Source organism: Xyrauchen texanus, chromosome 8, assembly GCF_025860055.1.
Source record: "Xyrauchen texanus isolate HMW12.3.18 chromosome 8, RBS_HiC_50CHRs, whole genome shotgun sequence".
Classification (NCBI taxonomy): Eukaryota; Metazoa; Chordata; class Actinopteri; order Cypriniformes; family Catostomidae; genus Xyrauchen; species Xyrauchen texanus.
This window is the reverse complement of record NC_068283.1, coordinates 2,153,268-2,170,387: the sequence shown is the minus strand read 5'-3', so window position 1 is coordinate 2,170,387 and position 17,120 is coordinate 2,153,268. Positions and strand designations below refer to the sequence as shown.

The 17,120-nt window shown below is 38.2% G+C and overlaps 1 protein-coding gene across 1 annotated transcript in view; it reads right to left on the bottom strand.

Annotated features, from left to right (window-relative positions):
- Window positions 1-15,928, bottom strand: part of rnf213a (ring finger protein 213a) — a 91,516-nt gene extending 75,588 nt beyond the window's left edge. The window contains exons 1-10 of the mRNA XM_052132117.1: window positions 15,781-15,928; window positions 11,770-11,893; window positions 10,606-10,766; window positions 9,534-10,438; window positions 9,344-9,413; window positions 1,812-1,960; window positions 1,548-1,718; window positions 1,251-1,459; window positions 573-862; window positions 199-458 (exon numbers count right to left, since the gene is read on the bottom strand). Of these exons, the coding sequence (XP_051988077.1) occupies window positions 199-458; window positions 573-862; window positions 1,251-1,459; window positions 1,548-1,718; window positions 1,812-1,960; window positions 9,344-9,413; window positions 9,534-10,438; window positions 10,606-10,766; window positions 11,770-11,872 (2,318 nt within the window). The 5' untranslated portion in view covers window positions 11,873-11,893; window positions 15,781-15,928. The remainder of the gene's footprint in view (window positions 1-198; window positions 459-572; window positions 863-1,250; window positions 1,460-1,547; window positions 1,719-1,811; window positions 1,961-9,343; window positions 9,414-9,533; window positions 10,439-10,605; window positions 10,767-11,769; window positions 11,894-15,780) is intronic.
- Between the last annotated feature and the right edge of the window lie 1,192 nt (window positions 15,929-17,120).

Here is a 17,120-nt window from a genome sequence, read left to right as displayed (position 1 = left end):
CATATGCTTTGTTATTATGCACAGGTAATTGCATTTATACATCACTGACATCACATTACACAAGCATACTATGATTATTTGTGAGTATACACTGCAAAACAACACAAAAATATTTAGCACAATTAGTCGTTTTCGGCCACAATAATCAAGAAAACGTGACAAAGAATGTTACACTGTAAACGAGATAACTGCACTCACTTTGTTATTGCTGAGAATGATTCGGTTACATCAGTCCAGAATGGCAGGAATTCATCTTTAGGTAGTTTTGGCAGGCAGAGGGCAATACAGAGACGAGAGAGAGTCCCGTTGTCTAATTCCAGATGATACTGTTTCCACACATAGAGCATGATGAGAGCGGCCTTCAGTGGCTCCCTGATGAAGGCACTCTTTTCTTCAGCATCTTTCTGTAGCTCTGGAGTCACCCGATCCATCATGAACTGATTCAGGAGTTTGCTCACCTGACAGGATGAAAATGAGACAATATGAAAAATGCCAGTGACATTTACATTTGAACACTCTTTCATGTCTTCCTTTAAAAACAGTTGAACTATTCCTTAAATATGGTTAATTACATCTTTTTCACTGTAATCCAGTGAGAACCATTTCATCTGTTTCTTCTCAAATACAAAAGGGTTTCCGTAGACTTCATAAAACTGTCGGAGCTGAGAAAAGAAGCTGCTGACGTTGACTTTGCTCCAGCTTCTCAGGAGGTCAAAGATTGTTTCCAGCATGAATGTGCCAGCAATTTCTCTCCCCTGGATTACACTTTTCCGCTGGTCAGGCCAAAAAGTTTCTTTAAGTCGCTTCAACATACTTTTAGCTGGTTCTGCACAGATGATATCATCATACTGATGCCATTCTCCTACAATAGACAAAAACAACATCCAAGTTATTAAATACTAAATACTGATCAAACAGACTTCTGATGAACTTCAGAATCAGAATCAGCTTTATTGCCAAGTGTTCTCACGTACACAAGGAATTGTGTTTGGTGCTAGGAGATTCAAGTGCACACAGAACATTACAGTGAGACACAGAATATAAAACAAGGTAAGAGTATAAACAGACACACAAATAATAGGACATATAACAGCATGGCATATGTACATGTGCAAGAGGGTATGTACAGTTATTGAATTAAATATGTGAATTTACATATGTACATTAGATATGTATTTACATCATTGCACTATGGGGTAGTCCTGAGGTTTAATTGTTCATGTGGAAAATCACCTGAGGGTAAAACCCACCTTCATCATTCAGTAGATGTTGTTTGACAAACAGACATCTGTTGGTGGTTTCATTTGAATCCAGCTTATAGATGTATTCATAATGTAATTCATACTTTTTCTTTTTGGCTTTATACACAACATACTTGTAGGGTATGGACACAGATTCTGCATCTTTTTTTTTACATACAAAGTTCCCTTCCACAAGAAATCCATGTTCTCCAAGATCCCTGAAATCAAAATACGCATGCTTTTAATTCGTTCCAGAGAAGAAGAATCAATAAATGGTCCAGAAAAACTGTTCTTTATTAAACTAACCGTGACACAGACAGCTCAAACAAATCTTTATTCCAGTCACCAATGTGATCCCCAGCCCTTATGTAGATCAGATCCTCTTTTGGGTTAAACTTGAAGTCTTTTGACAGGACTGCATGAAAGTAAATGGTGAGTCTGTCACTGGAGTTTATATGCTGAGATGATGTTGGATTTCTGCAATTCAAAAATATTAAACAGCATTTGAGTTGATCACTGAGATAAAATAAAAGATAAAAAAAAGTGCATTCGATAAGCAATTTTGCAAACCTTTTGGGAGGCAAGACAAGCTGACTTTCTTCACCGGTTTGTGCATCATCACTTTCACTTTGTTTGTTGGATTGTGGATTCTTCTTGTTAGCCACTGAATCCTTCTTCTCATGAGCAGACAGCTCCTTCTGACTGGAATTCTGATTCTTCTAAAAAACAAAACAAAAAAATAGAAATGGCTAATATCTATTCTCAATCAAATCAATGTGCTTGTAATTTAAAGTGATAGACCAATGTATTAGCCAAGTCATTTAATCCAATCGCTAAATGATAGCGAAATACCTTCTTAATGACTCATTCATTAGGAAATCACCCCAAATGGGATTTTTCAGTAAAGTAATTTGCACTCTTTTTGTAGTAGTTTAATGATCAATATTATATACTCTATGTTAAGGATCATCTACATTCAGCTGGTTGTTAGTGCACAATAATACCCAACAGGTGATCAGGACTAACGCTGAAGGGTTTATTTTGCGATAGCAACCGCCTGACTGTACAGTATCCCTACATGGCTACTAATCAAATAAAGAAATACATGGACATAAAATATTGATTTGCGTTGAAATTATGTAATTATGTGAGAAGAAAAATCACTGAACAGCTGAAATCCAACTCCGGATTGCATCACAGTTTTTCGCCGTTTACATTGTAAAAATGACCATCTGACTCCTCAATTTTCAATCTATTACATGCCAAATAAATAAATAAATGCACAATAAACATTGATTTGAGTTTAAATTATTTTATTAGCTAACTTGTAGAGATCGCACAGTGAACCGAGAAGCAACAGAGACGGCTCGCACAACCCTGATGATCGGTCTGATACGTCTAAATCCCTGGATGTCCGATTGTTACAGAGCAATAATCTGACCAATGGATGGCACCATTGACCAATCAGAATCAAGTATTCAAGAGATTTGTGTAATAAGTATGGGATAATGTACAGTTAGCCAGTTCTTATCACAAAATAAACCCTGACATGGTGATCAGGACCATGACATGCACCGGAGGACTCTTATATTATCTTGAATAATAAATCAAATAGAGACAATAATTATCTAGAACTTTTAATTTGATTATTTTGATAATTGTATTTTTAGCACCCTGAGCATTTTCGCCACTTTTTTAAGGTGCGGTGTCAAGTTTAAACTTGTACTTTTAAAAACTTTTTGAGACACCTGCATTATGTGCCATGTGTTGAGCTGCATCCATCTCCATTGAAAACAAACACGTGTTGTCTGAATGGCGCAACGGGGAGTTCTGAGTCGTTGCTTACAGTTACATGTCACACCTCCAAATCTCTACTGGGATTTTCTGGTCTCTAGAAATGGCTCGGGTGCAAACAGTGGCAGATACTATTTGCAATCTTAATCAAATAGCATAGTGTTTACTGTTTATTGTTAATTTAGAATCCCACAGACACCCTACAACAACCCCAACCCCTAACCTTACAAACATTAACTATGGTACCATAGTACACCCATGGTATTTTGTTGTAACATCATAGTGACCACAAAATTAAACATGGTTATTCACTGATTCTTGAGATATTAGACAAAACATGTTGAAAATCTTATTTGTAATTTTTTAATACTTAATTTGAAATGGATAAATTTGCAGACAAATGTATCAGCAAACAAACCATGTAAGGGAACATGTTTTTATAAAAATGCTTTTTTCAGAAAATGTACTTTTATTAATTTCACAACTTACAGTAAATCTTACTTCCATTTATGTCAAATCCATCAGACACACAAAAAGCCTGCTATTTTACTTGATTCTTTCAACAAGAGTGTAAAGACTTTAAAGGGGTTACATTTTTCTGTTTTCACACTATCCTGAAAATTCTGACGGAGTTGACAAAATTGAATATTTTCCCATCTGAGCAATGTGTTGCAAAGTGGAGCCATTTCATTTTTTCCCATCAGTTGAAGCTACTTCTATATCCTAAACGAAAATGACCAAATTATTCCAGAATTTAAAAAAAATATATTGAAAAACCTGTGACCATAGAGACTTAAACATTGTTTAAAACATATCCAATTTACCAGACCACATGTCCTACTGTTGCATCCACCATGAGCAGGAAGTGGGAAAGGGATCCTCAGAGTTATATCTGAACATGACTTTGTTTGAAATGAGAGTATACACATTTCCTATACATTTAACGTTTCCAGTATTTTTATTAGAATTCATTTCTTGATTTTTAACATAAAGATGACTTTTGTATGTAGAACAATGTATCTAGACTTTTGTGTGTTTTGTCCCTTATCTCAAGAATCAGTGTAGTATATTAACACCCTATTACTGTAGATACATTGTGGTTAATTGCATTAAAACTTTGGCTTCAGCTAAAAAACATAGTTTCAACAATACTACTGTAGTAAACCCATGATTAATTTTACCCGTATCAAATCTTTCTCTCAACTCCTAAACTGTCAGGTGACCAAATTAATGTTCGGCAATCAAACTTTACATTATATATTTCTATCTATTATTAAAAGTATTTAAGGAAATATCAAGAGCGTAGACAGGAAACAAGATGTCGAAAACTGGGAATCAAACCATGGTCCGTCTGTCATAAAAAACACATCCACAGCATCTTCAAAATGTATACCACTGCAGCGACACTTGGGGGCGCAGTTCTCTTTCATTTCGGAGTTTCCACCAGAATATCTGAGTACAGATAGCTGCACTGTGTGTAGCAGGTGCTATTTACACCTAGAGCAAAAAGTTACCCCTTTAGACGGTCACGCATAAGATGAGAAGCGCTACATCATGTCGCAGCTAGGACACGGCACAGGTATCAAACACAGGGCATGTTGATGTTGTTCAGATGGCAGACATTACACATACAAATGTTACCAAGGTCTTTCCCTTCTTCAAGAATGAACAACGCTAGAGTAAATAATCTATGTCCATTGATAATGATTTGGGTTGAATTGAATGGAAAATATGCGAGTTGCGCTCCATGGCTCGGCAGAAATTTGAGCAGCCTCCGGAGTCGTAGTAAGGCGGCGACTGATGCCAAGTAGCGACGGCAGTGTGTGTCAAACAGTTGATTCGAATTTCAGAACACGTCATGTCGCTCGCCAGATGCATTTGGTGTGCGACCCCATTTATAATAATTTTTTTGGAAAAGCCTTTTTTTTGTATGTGGGTTGTGTGTTCTCTCAAGCTTAAACTTTGTTTTCTCACAAAATGTTTTGCATTCCCTGGCAATAAGTTTTGTTCCATGGCAATTATTTTGTTTTCCCTCGCAATAGCTTTATCCATTCTTTACAAAAGTGAAACTTTTTACTACATCAACAATATTTGAACTATGTCATTCGTAATAATACCATAACCACAAAATATACCATGTTTTTAACACAGTAAGCATATTTAACCATGGTATTCATAGTAAAACCATAATAATTCTAATAAAACCAAAACTATGATAGCAAAAATCATAATCATTGTGCCAAAAAAAAAACACACAAAAAAAACAGTACAGTACAGTACAACTATAGAAACACCATGATTAATCTGTGGTACAAATACAATGGTTCTTAAAATCATGGTTTTCAATAAAAAACACACTCCTTCCCATTAAAGGCCCCACGAAATCAAAATAAAAATGTTGCTGGTTTTTGTCAATATCTGTCACGGCATGTGTGCCGGCTCTAACTTTTGTTTGTTTTTCTCCCCCTCATGTCTCACAGGTGGAGCCAGCACGCGTGATCAGCTTTACCATGGGAATGCTGATCGTTCTCGTCGAGACGCTGATCAAGGTGATGAGTTACATGCTCACTGCCACCTGCTTTCCTCTAATTGCACTCCCTTCTTATTCCTCAAGTTTCCTCTCCTTCTTTGCCAGTTTATTGTTCCCTGTTACTGTTCACATGTGCGCTGTTTACTGTGAAGTCTAAATCTTCTCTCTTGTGTAGTTGGAACGAACTTGAGTGTCTGTTGGTTGCCTGTCTATTGAGGTGTGATGACCTGTCTGCTTACATTCACTCTCACCATTTGGTGCCCAGGACTGTGGAGGAAGATTCCCCGATTTAGAAGCATGACAGATATTGTATCTGCTTCTAACCATGCTTTAGAGGTAGTGTCTTCACAGCTCTTGGATCTGACCATGATGGTTCAGCAGCTCCGCTCTCCCTTTGATCCGAGTCCAGCGCAGAACATACCCCCCACTCCTCTGGCAGCTTCTCACGCCCCCTGAAGGCACGCACTATTCCTCCACCGCCATTCTCAGGTGAGGGGTCTTTTAGGGCTTTCCTCTCACAATGTTCACTGTTCTTCTCCTTGCAGCCCTCAATGTACTACTCAGACACTTTGAAGATTGCATGTCTCATCACATTACTCTCCTGGAGGGCTGAAGAATGGGGAACGGCGATGTGGGATAATTAGCACCCGCGTTGCTCCTCATATAAAGCTTTCTCCTCTGAACTTCACAGACTGTTTGACTGGGCAGCTCAAGGTCGGGAAGCTGGGAGGATATTTTCAGGGCTGTTCCAGGGTAATCGATCACTTGTCGATTAAAGGCATTGAATTCACTGGCCGCTTCCAGTGATTGGAATGATTCCGCAATGATTTAGCGATTTGTTCTTGCGAGGTCTCTCAGACACTATTCAAGATTAAATTTACTCTCTGGACCTTCCCCCGCAGTTCGACGATTTGGTGAACTTAGCCCTCCGGGTGGATCACCATTTAACTCAATGCAATAAGCATTGTTTCTGCCGCTGTTCACGCCTGCAACCAGAGTTTCCGATTCTCCTCCTGACTTTGAACCCATGCTGGTGGGTAGACTTCCCATGCCCCACAAGGAAAGGCAGAGACAACTTCAAAAGTGTTTGTGTTTCACATCTACAACCATTCTGGCCACCTTGTTGCCTCCTGTCCGCTAAAAGACAACGCTTGTCAGTAGTTAGGGGGTTACTGGTGTGCACGACACCCTGGGACAAAGCCCTCGGACACATCACCTCCTGGCTAGGCAGCTGATCGGTCCTCAGACTTCGAACTCTTGCAGGGGGCATCCCTCTTTACAAAGTTGGACTTACGCAATGCTTACCACCTGGTTCGTATCAGGAAGAGGTATGAGTTGAAGACAGCATTTAACATGCATTGGGGCACTTTGAATATTTGGAAATGCCTGTCAGATTGGTCAACGCCCCCGCCGTCTTCCAGAGGCTTGTGAATGACGTGCTTAGAGACATGGTAGATCATTTTGTCTTTGTTTATCTTGACGATTCTGATCTTCTCCCAGAATATGCAGGACTATGTGCTGTCTGGCAGGTGCTTCAGAGGCTGTTAGAGAACCAGCTATTTGTCAAGGTGGAGAAGAGCGCTTTTCACACACAGTCGGTTCTGTTCTTAGAGTTCATCGTTTCATCCAAGGGAGTACATATGGACCTGGCTAAGGTAAAAGCCATTTACGAGTGACCAGCACCAGAATCTCGCAAGGCATTGCAGAGGTTTATGGGGTTTGCCATCTTTTACCGGAGGTTTTTTCGGAACTATAGTCAACTTATAGTCAACTATAGGCTGCACCACTGACGGATCTCACCTCCTACGCGCACTGATTTAGTTGGTCCCCGCGGGCTGAAGTTTACTAAACTTAAGCGGTTTTCCACCGCACTCATTTTATATTTTCCCCGACCCTGCTAGTCAGTTCATTGTGAAGTTGGATGCATAATGGAAAGATGCATCCACGTGCGTTCTTTTCGCACCGCTGACCCCCATGGAGCGTAATTACGATGTCGGTAACCGGGAATTACTCATTACAAATTTATGGGGTAATTTATTACAAATAAATTACCCCAAACCCTCTTACCAATGATGCCACTCGCCCAAGCCAACTGGATAGCTTGGGCGAGTGGCATCATTGGTAAGAGGGTTTGGGGATACCTTTTGTGGTCTTGACTGATCACAAGAACCTAGAGTACAGCGCTAAACGTCTAAATTCTAGGCAAGCTCGCTGGGCCTTATTTTTTACAAATTTTGATTTCACCCTCTCGTATTGTCCAGGCTGCAAGAACGTTAAACCAGACTCTCTATATCAATGTTTTACAAATCAAGACCTACACCACCCCAGCGGATACCATCCTCCCTGCTCCTCGAGTGGTGGGCATGGTATCCTGGAAGGTGGAGGCTAAAGTCTGCACAGTGCTTCGACAAACCGCGTCTCCTGCTGCCTGCCCAGCAAGCAAACTGTTTGTTCCACGACCAGTTCAAATCCTCAACCGCTGTCGGTGCCTTCAAGACCCTGATCGCAGGGTTCCATCACCATGGATTCTGTAACTGGTCTCCCCTCTTCCTATGGCAACACAGTCATTTTGACTGTTGTGGACCAGTTCTCGAAGGTGGCTCATTTTATCCCCCTCAAAAAAAGTTTGTGTCTCATTTTTGGGCCGAGTTCTGTTGACAGCTGGGGGAAACGTTTGTCTTCTGGGTTTCATCCCCAGACAAATGGGCAGGCTGAGCGAGCGAAACAGGAGCTGGAGAAGACCCTGCATTGTATGGCCTCCTGTAAACCTTTTTCTTTGAGCGAGAATTTGTTTTGGGCCAAGTATCTCCAGGGTTATCACCCTTCCAGTGTAGCCTCGGCTACCAGTCACCTCTGTTCCCCACTCAAGAGCCTAATGCTCAGGTTCCGTACATCTATGAGTTTTTGCAGATGTGCCGACACACCTGGAAAGCCGTCAGAGAATCCTTGTAACAGACTGAAGCTCAGGTTAAGAGGTCAGTAGACTGACACCGGTCTAAGCCCCCAGCTTATGTGTGCAGGCAGAGGGTTTGGTTGTCCTCCCAGGACATCCCACTCCATCTCCCCTCATGTAAGGCGGGCCCCAAATTTATCGGATCGTTTCCCATCGTTAAGGTCATTAGTCCGGTGGCAGTCTGCCTCAAATTACCACCTCACCTTTCCAAAATTAAGCATGTTTTATGTTCCAAATTTGTTTCCCCTGTAAGCGGCTCTGACATTAGCAGCATGGTGGAAAGGAGTGTTTAAGTGTGTGTGTGTCTGTGTGTGTATTTCTGTAAACTAAAATCTATTGGCCATTTTTAAAAGTCATTTTAAGAGTCATTTAACATGTTCCACCCCCACTTCCTGTTTAGTAGGAAACAAGTCAAAACACCAAATCAAACTGTGCTTGTCAAAGCACTTTAAGGGGCCTTTAACTATGGTTCATGATTATGATTTTTATTACCATAGTTTAGTTTTTCCTGAATTATTACCACAGTTTTACCACAAATATCATGGGTAATATATGGTTACTGTAAAAAAAAAAAAAAAAGTTAATATTGTGGTTACTATGACTTTACTACAAATACATACTGGTTACTGAGGTACAATCATGGGTAATTTTTGTAAATGATGAATAAAGCTATTGTGAGGGATCCCAAAATAAATGAGGGAATGCAAAACTTATTGCAAGGAAACAAAGTATTGCGAAGGAGCGCAAAACCATTTCAGAAAATAAATTCCCTCCCTGTTATCTAGGGGCACCTTACGTGACCGTACTACATACATTTTGTAATACCTCTGGTCTGCTCTCTGGGCCAAACATCATTTTCTTATCAGAAGATTTCTGTGGTTCCTCATTCTGATTGCTGCAATTGAAAAATTACATTATATCTGTTCAGATAATAAACTAGGAGAAAAAGATTCATCTATGCAATGTAATTTATAAACAATTTCTATATAGTGCATTCATAAAATTATTTGCATACCTTTTTGGATGTGCGGCTTGCTGATTGTCATTATTGGTTTGTGTATCGTCACTTTCATCTAGTTTCTTGGTTTGCGGATTCTTCTTGTCAGGGGCAGAACGATTGTCATTATTGGGTTGTGTATCGCCACTTCCATGTAGTTTCTTGGTTTGCGGATTCTTCTTGTCAGGGGCAGAATGATTGTCATTATTGGTTTGTGTATCGCAACTTTCTTGTAGTTTCTTGATTTGCGGATTCTTCTTGTCAGGGGCAGAATCTTTTATCCCATGAGCAGACTGCTGTTTCTGACTGTGCTCAACAATCACCTGTGAATCTCCACTGGACCGGCGCTGCTTCTGCGGTTCCACATTCTGAAGATCTTGCTCCCTTTGATCGCATGTACTGCTGCTCTTTATGTTTGCATTCTGGTTCATATTAGCATTCTCCTCTAGAGCTGTTTGTGCTCTTGTTCTCACAATCTTCTGACCCTTGTTCTTAGATTTCGGCTTCTCTTTTTCAGTCTTCTGAGCTGCATCCTCAGACACTTCTGGAGAAGCTTTGGTGGTGCTGGTGCTCTCAACACTTGTGTTCCTACCCAGCTCTTGGTTTGACTGTGATGTTTCTGTCATTGCAGTTGCTACAAAACTCTCCTCGTTACATTTTGACTGCTCAACAGACTGACCAGCAGCAGCACTGATGGGTGTAGCAGGGTTGTTGAGTTGTTTTGGCCCAGCAGTGTCACTCTCTGGTGGGTTCAGCTCAGAGGATTTTTCGTCCACAGTGCGGATTGAACCCTCACTGTCAGAAGACACTTCCTCCATTCTCATCTCTTTATCAGTCAGAGATATATCAGAGCGGTCAGAGGTCAGAGACGAAGGCCCCTCCCCACCACCTGCTTTCATTCTCTTCTTCTTTTTCTTTCTTATCTGTGGAAGCAGGATAAATACAAAACATGAGTCACAAAACACTAACAACAACATTTCAGAGCTAGTGAAGGAAGGCTCAACTAGACAAACTGATGTAGGCTTAACAAAGCTAGGAGTGACAGTTTAAACATAGTTGAATGTTAATTAAGATGCTCAATTTCCAGCACCTTTTTCTTTAGGATGGGGATGACATCTTCGCTTGGTCGTTTTGGAGATATATTGGAGTTCTTGTCATCCAGTGATACAGAGTCAGGCCCAATATCAGTCATTTCTACATCAGTGGTATGGTGAATGTTTGAGGATGTCTGAGACTGGTCTTGTGGCTTGTCTGATAAAACAAAAGCAAAGGTCACACAGCAGACACATTTCAACATGCTAAGAAAAACACAAGTTGATAACTGCAGCTCTCAAATTCCATTCACGCTTCAGTTAAAGGGATAATTCACCAAGAAATGTTCATTCTCTCATCATTCAATACCTTTATAACATCTCAAACTCTAAAAGAAAATGTTTTGAAGAACAGATGTGTTCGTAGATACAAGAAAGAGGAATACAGAGGAATACAATAACTTTTATTTAAGCTTCTCTCTTGATCACACCAAAATGACTGCAGATAGCAAGATTTACAGTGGAAAAAGGAGTTGCATTTTGGTCTGTTTCTCACACAAAACTGGTTGTATAGCTTTAGAAGACATGGATTAAACCACATGAGTTGTATGGCTTACTATTATGTTGCCTATATGTCCTTTTTGGAGCATTAAAGTTTTGGGCCTCACTGACTTGCATTTTATGGGCAAATATACATCATATATCCATCAAAAAAATCTTTATTTGTGTTCCACAAAAGAAAGAAGGTCATACGAGTTTGAGACAGCATTAAGAGAACTATAATTTTTGAGTGAACTAATCCTATATTAAAAAATGGCACCTTTAGATGCATCATGCCAGTGTTATGTCATTAAAGCAAGCCCTATTGTTGTAACCGAACGAGATGCACCAGTTTGAATAGACACACATTCCTGCAATGTCAGCAACTGCTCACTCATTCACTAGTCACTACATAGCAGATGCCACACAGTTCATTAGATGGAAAAAAGAGTGAGCAAAAAAAAAAAAAAAATACAGAATCAAATAAATGCAGGAAACAAACAAAAATGTATTCAAAATGAATGCAAGAATAAAAACGGATACATCCAGGGTGACAAAAAACAACAACTCCCAATCATGACATTTCAGACTGACATACGGTTCAAAAGCAAAATCTGTTTGGTTTTTTTTGCATTTGCAAAATTCGTTTTTTGTAAAATATGTATGAAGACTCAAGTGCTTACCTGGTGCTTTGACAGAGGACTGCAGTGACAGTTTACAGCCACACTCACTGCAGAATTTCGGATTATTTTCCAAAGACAAGTGTTTGCATTGAGGACACTTCATTCTGACCTGATGTCTGGAAAACTAGGACAAGAAGAGCACAAGACTAAGAGAAGGGAATTTACCCACTATTCAAGAACTTTATGATCACTCACAAGCAGTCACATGGATTCCAAGAACTTTTACACTTTCAATTTCCATTTCCTTATAAATCAAAGTTCATCGTCTAGAAACAGGGGCAATAAATTCAGATCGAGTTAGATCCACCTTAAAAAAACTTTGCAATAGACAGAATGCAATAAACACAAGACTACATGCCATAGGATCACTAGATTTCTAAATATATATATTTTTCTAATTTAACACAAATGTTCATTACAAACTGTTTAAACATAATAAAAGTTTATTAATATTAAGTATGTCCTCCATTAGCATTAAAGGGATAGTTCACCCAAAAATGAAAATTCTCTCATCATTTACTCACTCACATGCCATCCCAGATGTATATGACTTTCTTTCTTCTGCAGAACACAAATAAAGATTTTTAGAAGAATATTTAACTATGTAGGTCCATTTAATGCAAGTCAACAGGGTCCAAAATGTTGAAGCTCAAAAAGCACATAAAGGCAGCATAAAAGTAAGACTCTAGTGGTTAAATCCATATAATCAAATTAGATCCAGTTGGTTTTGGGTGAGAACAGACCAAAATGGAACTCCTTTTTCACTGTACATTTTGGCAATGTAGTCTCTAGGCACCATCATGATTTCAAGCTCGATTACACTTCCTAGTACTTGACGCATGCACACAGAGCTATCGGAAGTGTAATCAAGCTTGAAATCATGATCGCCAAAGAGACTGCTGTCAAGATTTATAGTAAAAAAAGGAGTTATATTTTGTTCTGTTCTCACCCAAAACCGATTGGATCTCGTCTTCAGAATTGTCTTCAATGATTAAACCACTTAAGTCGTATGGATTACTTTTAAGTTTCCTTTATGTCCTTTTTAGAGCTTCAAAGTTCTGTTCACCATTTACTTGCATTGTATGGACCACAAGGGCTGAGATATTTTTTTTAAAAAAATCTTCATTTGTGTACTGCAGAGAATGATGAGAGAATTTTCATTTTTATGTTTGGTTGAACTATTCCTGACAGCATGCAAATGAGCTGGCGTAAACAAAACCTAAAGATTATGTTCTCCAGCATGATTTCAGGAGGTTCCCAAGAGCATCTTAGCGTGTGCTACAATGGAAGCAAGTAAATCTGACCTTTCAAACAAGTAAAAATGTGATTAGGGACCTAGAAATGGTTCAAAACCTTAAATAAATACATGTACTTTTTTTTTTTTTGCTGCACTATTACTTTTCTTTATTTTACACATTGTGGTGTACGTCTCCGGAATATCACTGTACAAATCATCCCTAATAAACCTATCAGGTAGAGAGCAAGCATATGAAATGTCCAGTGCATTACATTTGAAATGTAGTATGGTTGTTCTTATACAACACTTTTGATCTCAATATGACACAGTCATGTGTCTCTATCCCATCTGTCACCTCTAACAATTTTTCTACGGTCTCAACCTTATCTGACAGCAAACCTTGGTAAGCATACATGTTTAACACTGAAGTCAATGTCTACTATAGTGTGTAGAGGTCAACATAGTGTAAATCTATGAGGTAGGCATTCATCTTCAAATATAAAGCCCAGCCCTACCACACCTTATTAAGACGTTTCCAAAAACCGAATAAGAATGAACTTATTACTTCAGAAAACATCTTTGACTGGGGATAGTTTAGGATTGTGCATATAAAGGCCTAATAAGAATACAAATAATTGCTGTAACAACTGTTTATTTTGTTCTTTTTGGTTTTTCACTTCATCTATTGCCACAATAATTTTTCTTAAATGCATTTTAAAAGCGTCGTTCTTAAAAAAGGATAATTTTTAACAAAATCACCAAGCAATCCTCTAAAATAGATCTGGCTCTAAAATTAGTAAGGGATTATATCACACTAAAGTCATGTTAACCTGTAATGTTTATGACTTGTGAACCACATTCACTTCCATAACTGCCATTTTTTCTTTTGTTTTTCAATAAATGAGGGATGAGTCAATATTTTCTCTAGTACTCAACATGATGCCACAAATGTCAACTGAGCTTAAAGGTACTGTAAGCCATTTTTCATGGAAAAGTACTAAACATGTTCCTACTCAATTAAAGATATTAATGAAATAAGTGTCCTGAGATATCTCACTGGTCTCTGTGACAGCTGTAGACTTTATAAACAGCAAAGAAATATGTGTCTGTGGACATTGACGCTTGTCAATCACTTTGCTTGTTCTCAAGAGTTGCATTCAAGGTATGATTCATAATGTCTGTCAGTGAAGGGCGCTATTTTGCCTCTGTTGAATTTGACAGCTACAGGAACAAACAACGCTGCTCTTTTGCTCAGTTTTGGCCTTAAAATTATCTTTGGAGTGCGGGGTTTTGGAATGAGGGGGCGTGGCTAATTCAACGGCTCAGTCACGTGAAAGCGTCATAACGCTAAAATCACTTACAGCACCTTTAACTCGTATTGAACTTGGAATATTCTTTTATTGTGGCAATCATTAAATTTTTTATCAACTTTTGGTAGAACTTTTTGACAAACAAGAAGATTAATTTGATTAATATATTATTTAATAAGAATAACAAGTATGTCCCAAATATTTTAAAAGTACATTGTTAAGTTGTTTCTGCGACAGCCACAGAGCTCCAACGCTCAGTGTATATGTCAGCATCCAAATTCACTCACTCACTTATTTAGGCTTATTAACTATTATTAAGCATTGGTGTCTTTTATTAAGCATTGCTGCTGACAACATTTTATAAAACCAACAAAGCCACTCGAGACCATCCATTCCAGTGATTTTACCAATAAAGTTTTACTATTAGAGAAAGTCAATAAATATTTAGATAAAATAAAAAATGTATACATTTTTTTTTTTAACAATACAATACTGAAAGTCAAATCATACAAAAATACACGAATTCGTGATTTCTTCATTTACTGTATTTTGCCCAATAGATCTTATTCACTCGACTAGTACCTGTTGATTTTTATTGGGAATGACAACGAGACCGTGAGGGACACAGTTACTGTCTCTTCAATGGATTGTACTGCAGTTTAAAGTCTTTTGGATCAATCTGCATTGATAGCCATTGATAAATGATCTGTACAAGAACAGTCAGTACACAAATAACTCCAGACAACATGAGTTATTAACGTTCGTGCCATTGAAGGGACTGTCAGTGTATCCCTCACAGCCTTGTTTTCATTTCCAGTTATGTCAAAGATGGCGCTGACGTGAAGTCCACCAACAGAGGCCGCTGTGGCTCAATTCACTACACATTAAAACTAGTACGAATAAGACAAAACCACCAACAGAAATGAAACTAATTACATGTAGCGCTTATTAATGTGATAATCAAGCGCACAGGAATACATGTTGAGAAATATTTTGAACACCAACATGTGACGAGCTTTTCATTTAACTTTATATTATTAGTAAAGTAAGGTCACATCAAGTGTCGGAATGGTGAACCTGTAATTCACAGACATCCATCTTCTGCCCCAATAAACACAGTAAACTTGCACATATCAGGTTAATATCACGATTGGTGCATTATAATCTAATCATTTATATATCATTAAACTGCCACAACAAACCGCGCAGTTACCCGAAACCAACCAGATAGCGCAGTACAAAACTTGACAAGCGAGCTAACCAGAATTGTCCACAGACAGGTTAATTACATTCACGATGAGCCAATGAACGTGTTATTTCATCTTTATATAATTTGATAATGATGATATTAGCGTCCGATCGAGAGGATCGTCATGCTGTCTGATCTCTTCCTCATCTGTCATGCTAAAGCTAAAGAGGTACACACGTAATAAACGCGAGTGGACTCTCTAGTTTGTCTCTTACCTGATCCAGTACAGTACAGGTGTGTGAATTCACAGATGAACACACATGTCACGATATGTCATCGTGTGTTTGGCACTCAGTCACACAGATCAGATCACGTCCAGAAGCTCTCCACACACACTGAAGCTGCTGATGAGGAGCGGGGCTTTCACTCATCTCTGAACTTTCGTTTCGTGAAAAATGGGCGTTATTTCACGTGATTCATCGTGTAGCTCCACAGGCACATAAATACAGTACTAATTTTACATAGCCTATGCACATAATTGCTCAATATATACAGTTTTTCAGCACTCGGTCTTTGATGTTGCCCTATCCCTTGTCAAAAAAGGTTAATTTAATATTTATCTTGTTTTCCTTTTTGATATAATAATTTATATTTTGTTTCCTTTTACAGTAATTGGATATTTATGATGGCAATATTAATCATAGTTATATAATTATACTATATAATTAACAGCATGCTTATAAAATCATAATATTTATAATATAATTATATAATTGTATTATTTCCTTTATATGTTGTAAATATTGTATTTTATATAATATTTCTTTATAATGATATATAATGAATGATATTGTATTTTTATATTATAACCAATCCTGATGGGTTCAAACCACTGATCTATCTATATATATATAATGTAATATATACATTACATATAATATATATGTTATATATATAGATCAGTGGTTCAAACAAAAATCCTCTCAGAATCATGTTATTCTTTGTGATCCTTAATATGATTCCATTAGAATGACTTGTTTTTTTGACAATGAATTTCCCCTCTGAGATCAATATGCATTTACATATATGTATGTATTTGTGTACAGTGCCTTTAGAAGTATTTACCCATCATAAACTAAGAGTTATACAAATCAATTTAAAACATATTTATTATTATTATTATTTATTTTATTTTTATGTATTTATTTTGCACAGCTGTGCATAGTTCTCTATTATGGTAAAATAAAACAAGAAAAGGGAAGTTCATCTGCACAGACTTTGATTTTGGCTAGGAAAGATATTTTGCTACTTTGTGTAAAAAGTCTTATGCACTGTGGATAGATGGATGGACAGACGGACAGACAGAAAACATGCAAGGCAGCTGGCAGCAGGTATCATACCTGCCGATGCCACTAGGCTGCTGAGCTCGGGGCAATTACTATATGCTGCCTGGGCTACTACACCAATGTCTTTTCATGCATTTCACGTTATTTTAGAATAATAAAATAATTTAATCTCACATCAATTATTTGTGAGCAATTAGGTATTTCTTTGCTAAGTAACCATGTATTAAGCACAATCCGCTCTCCAGGGGTCGGCAACCTGGCATGGGCTG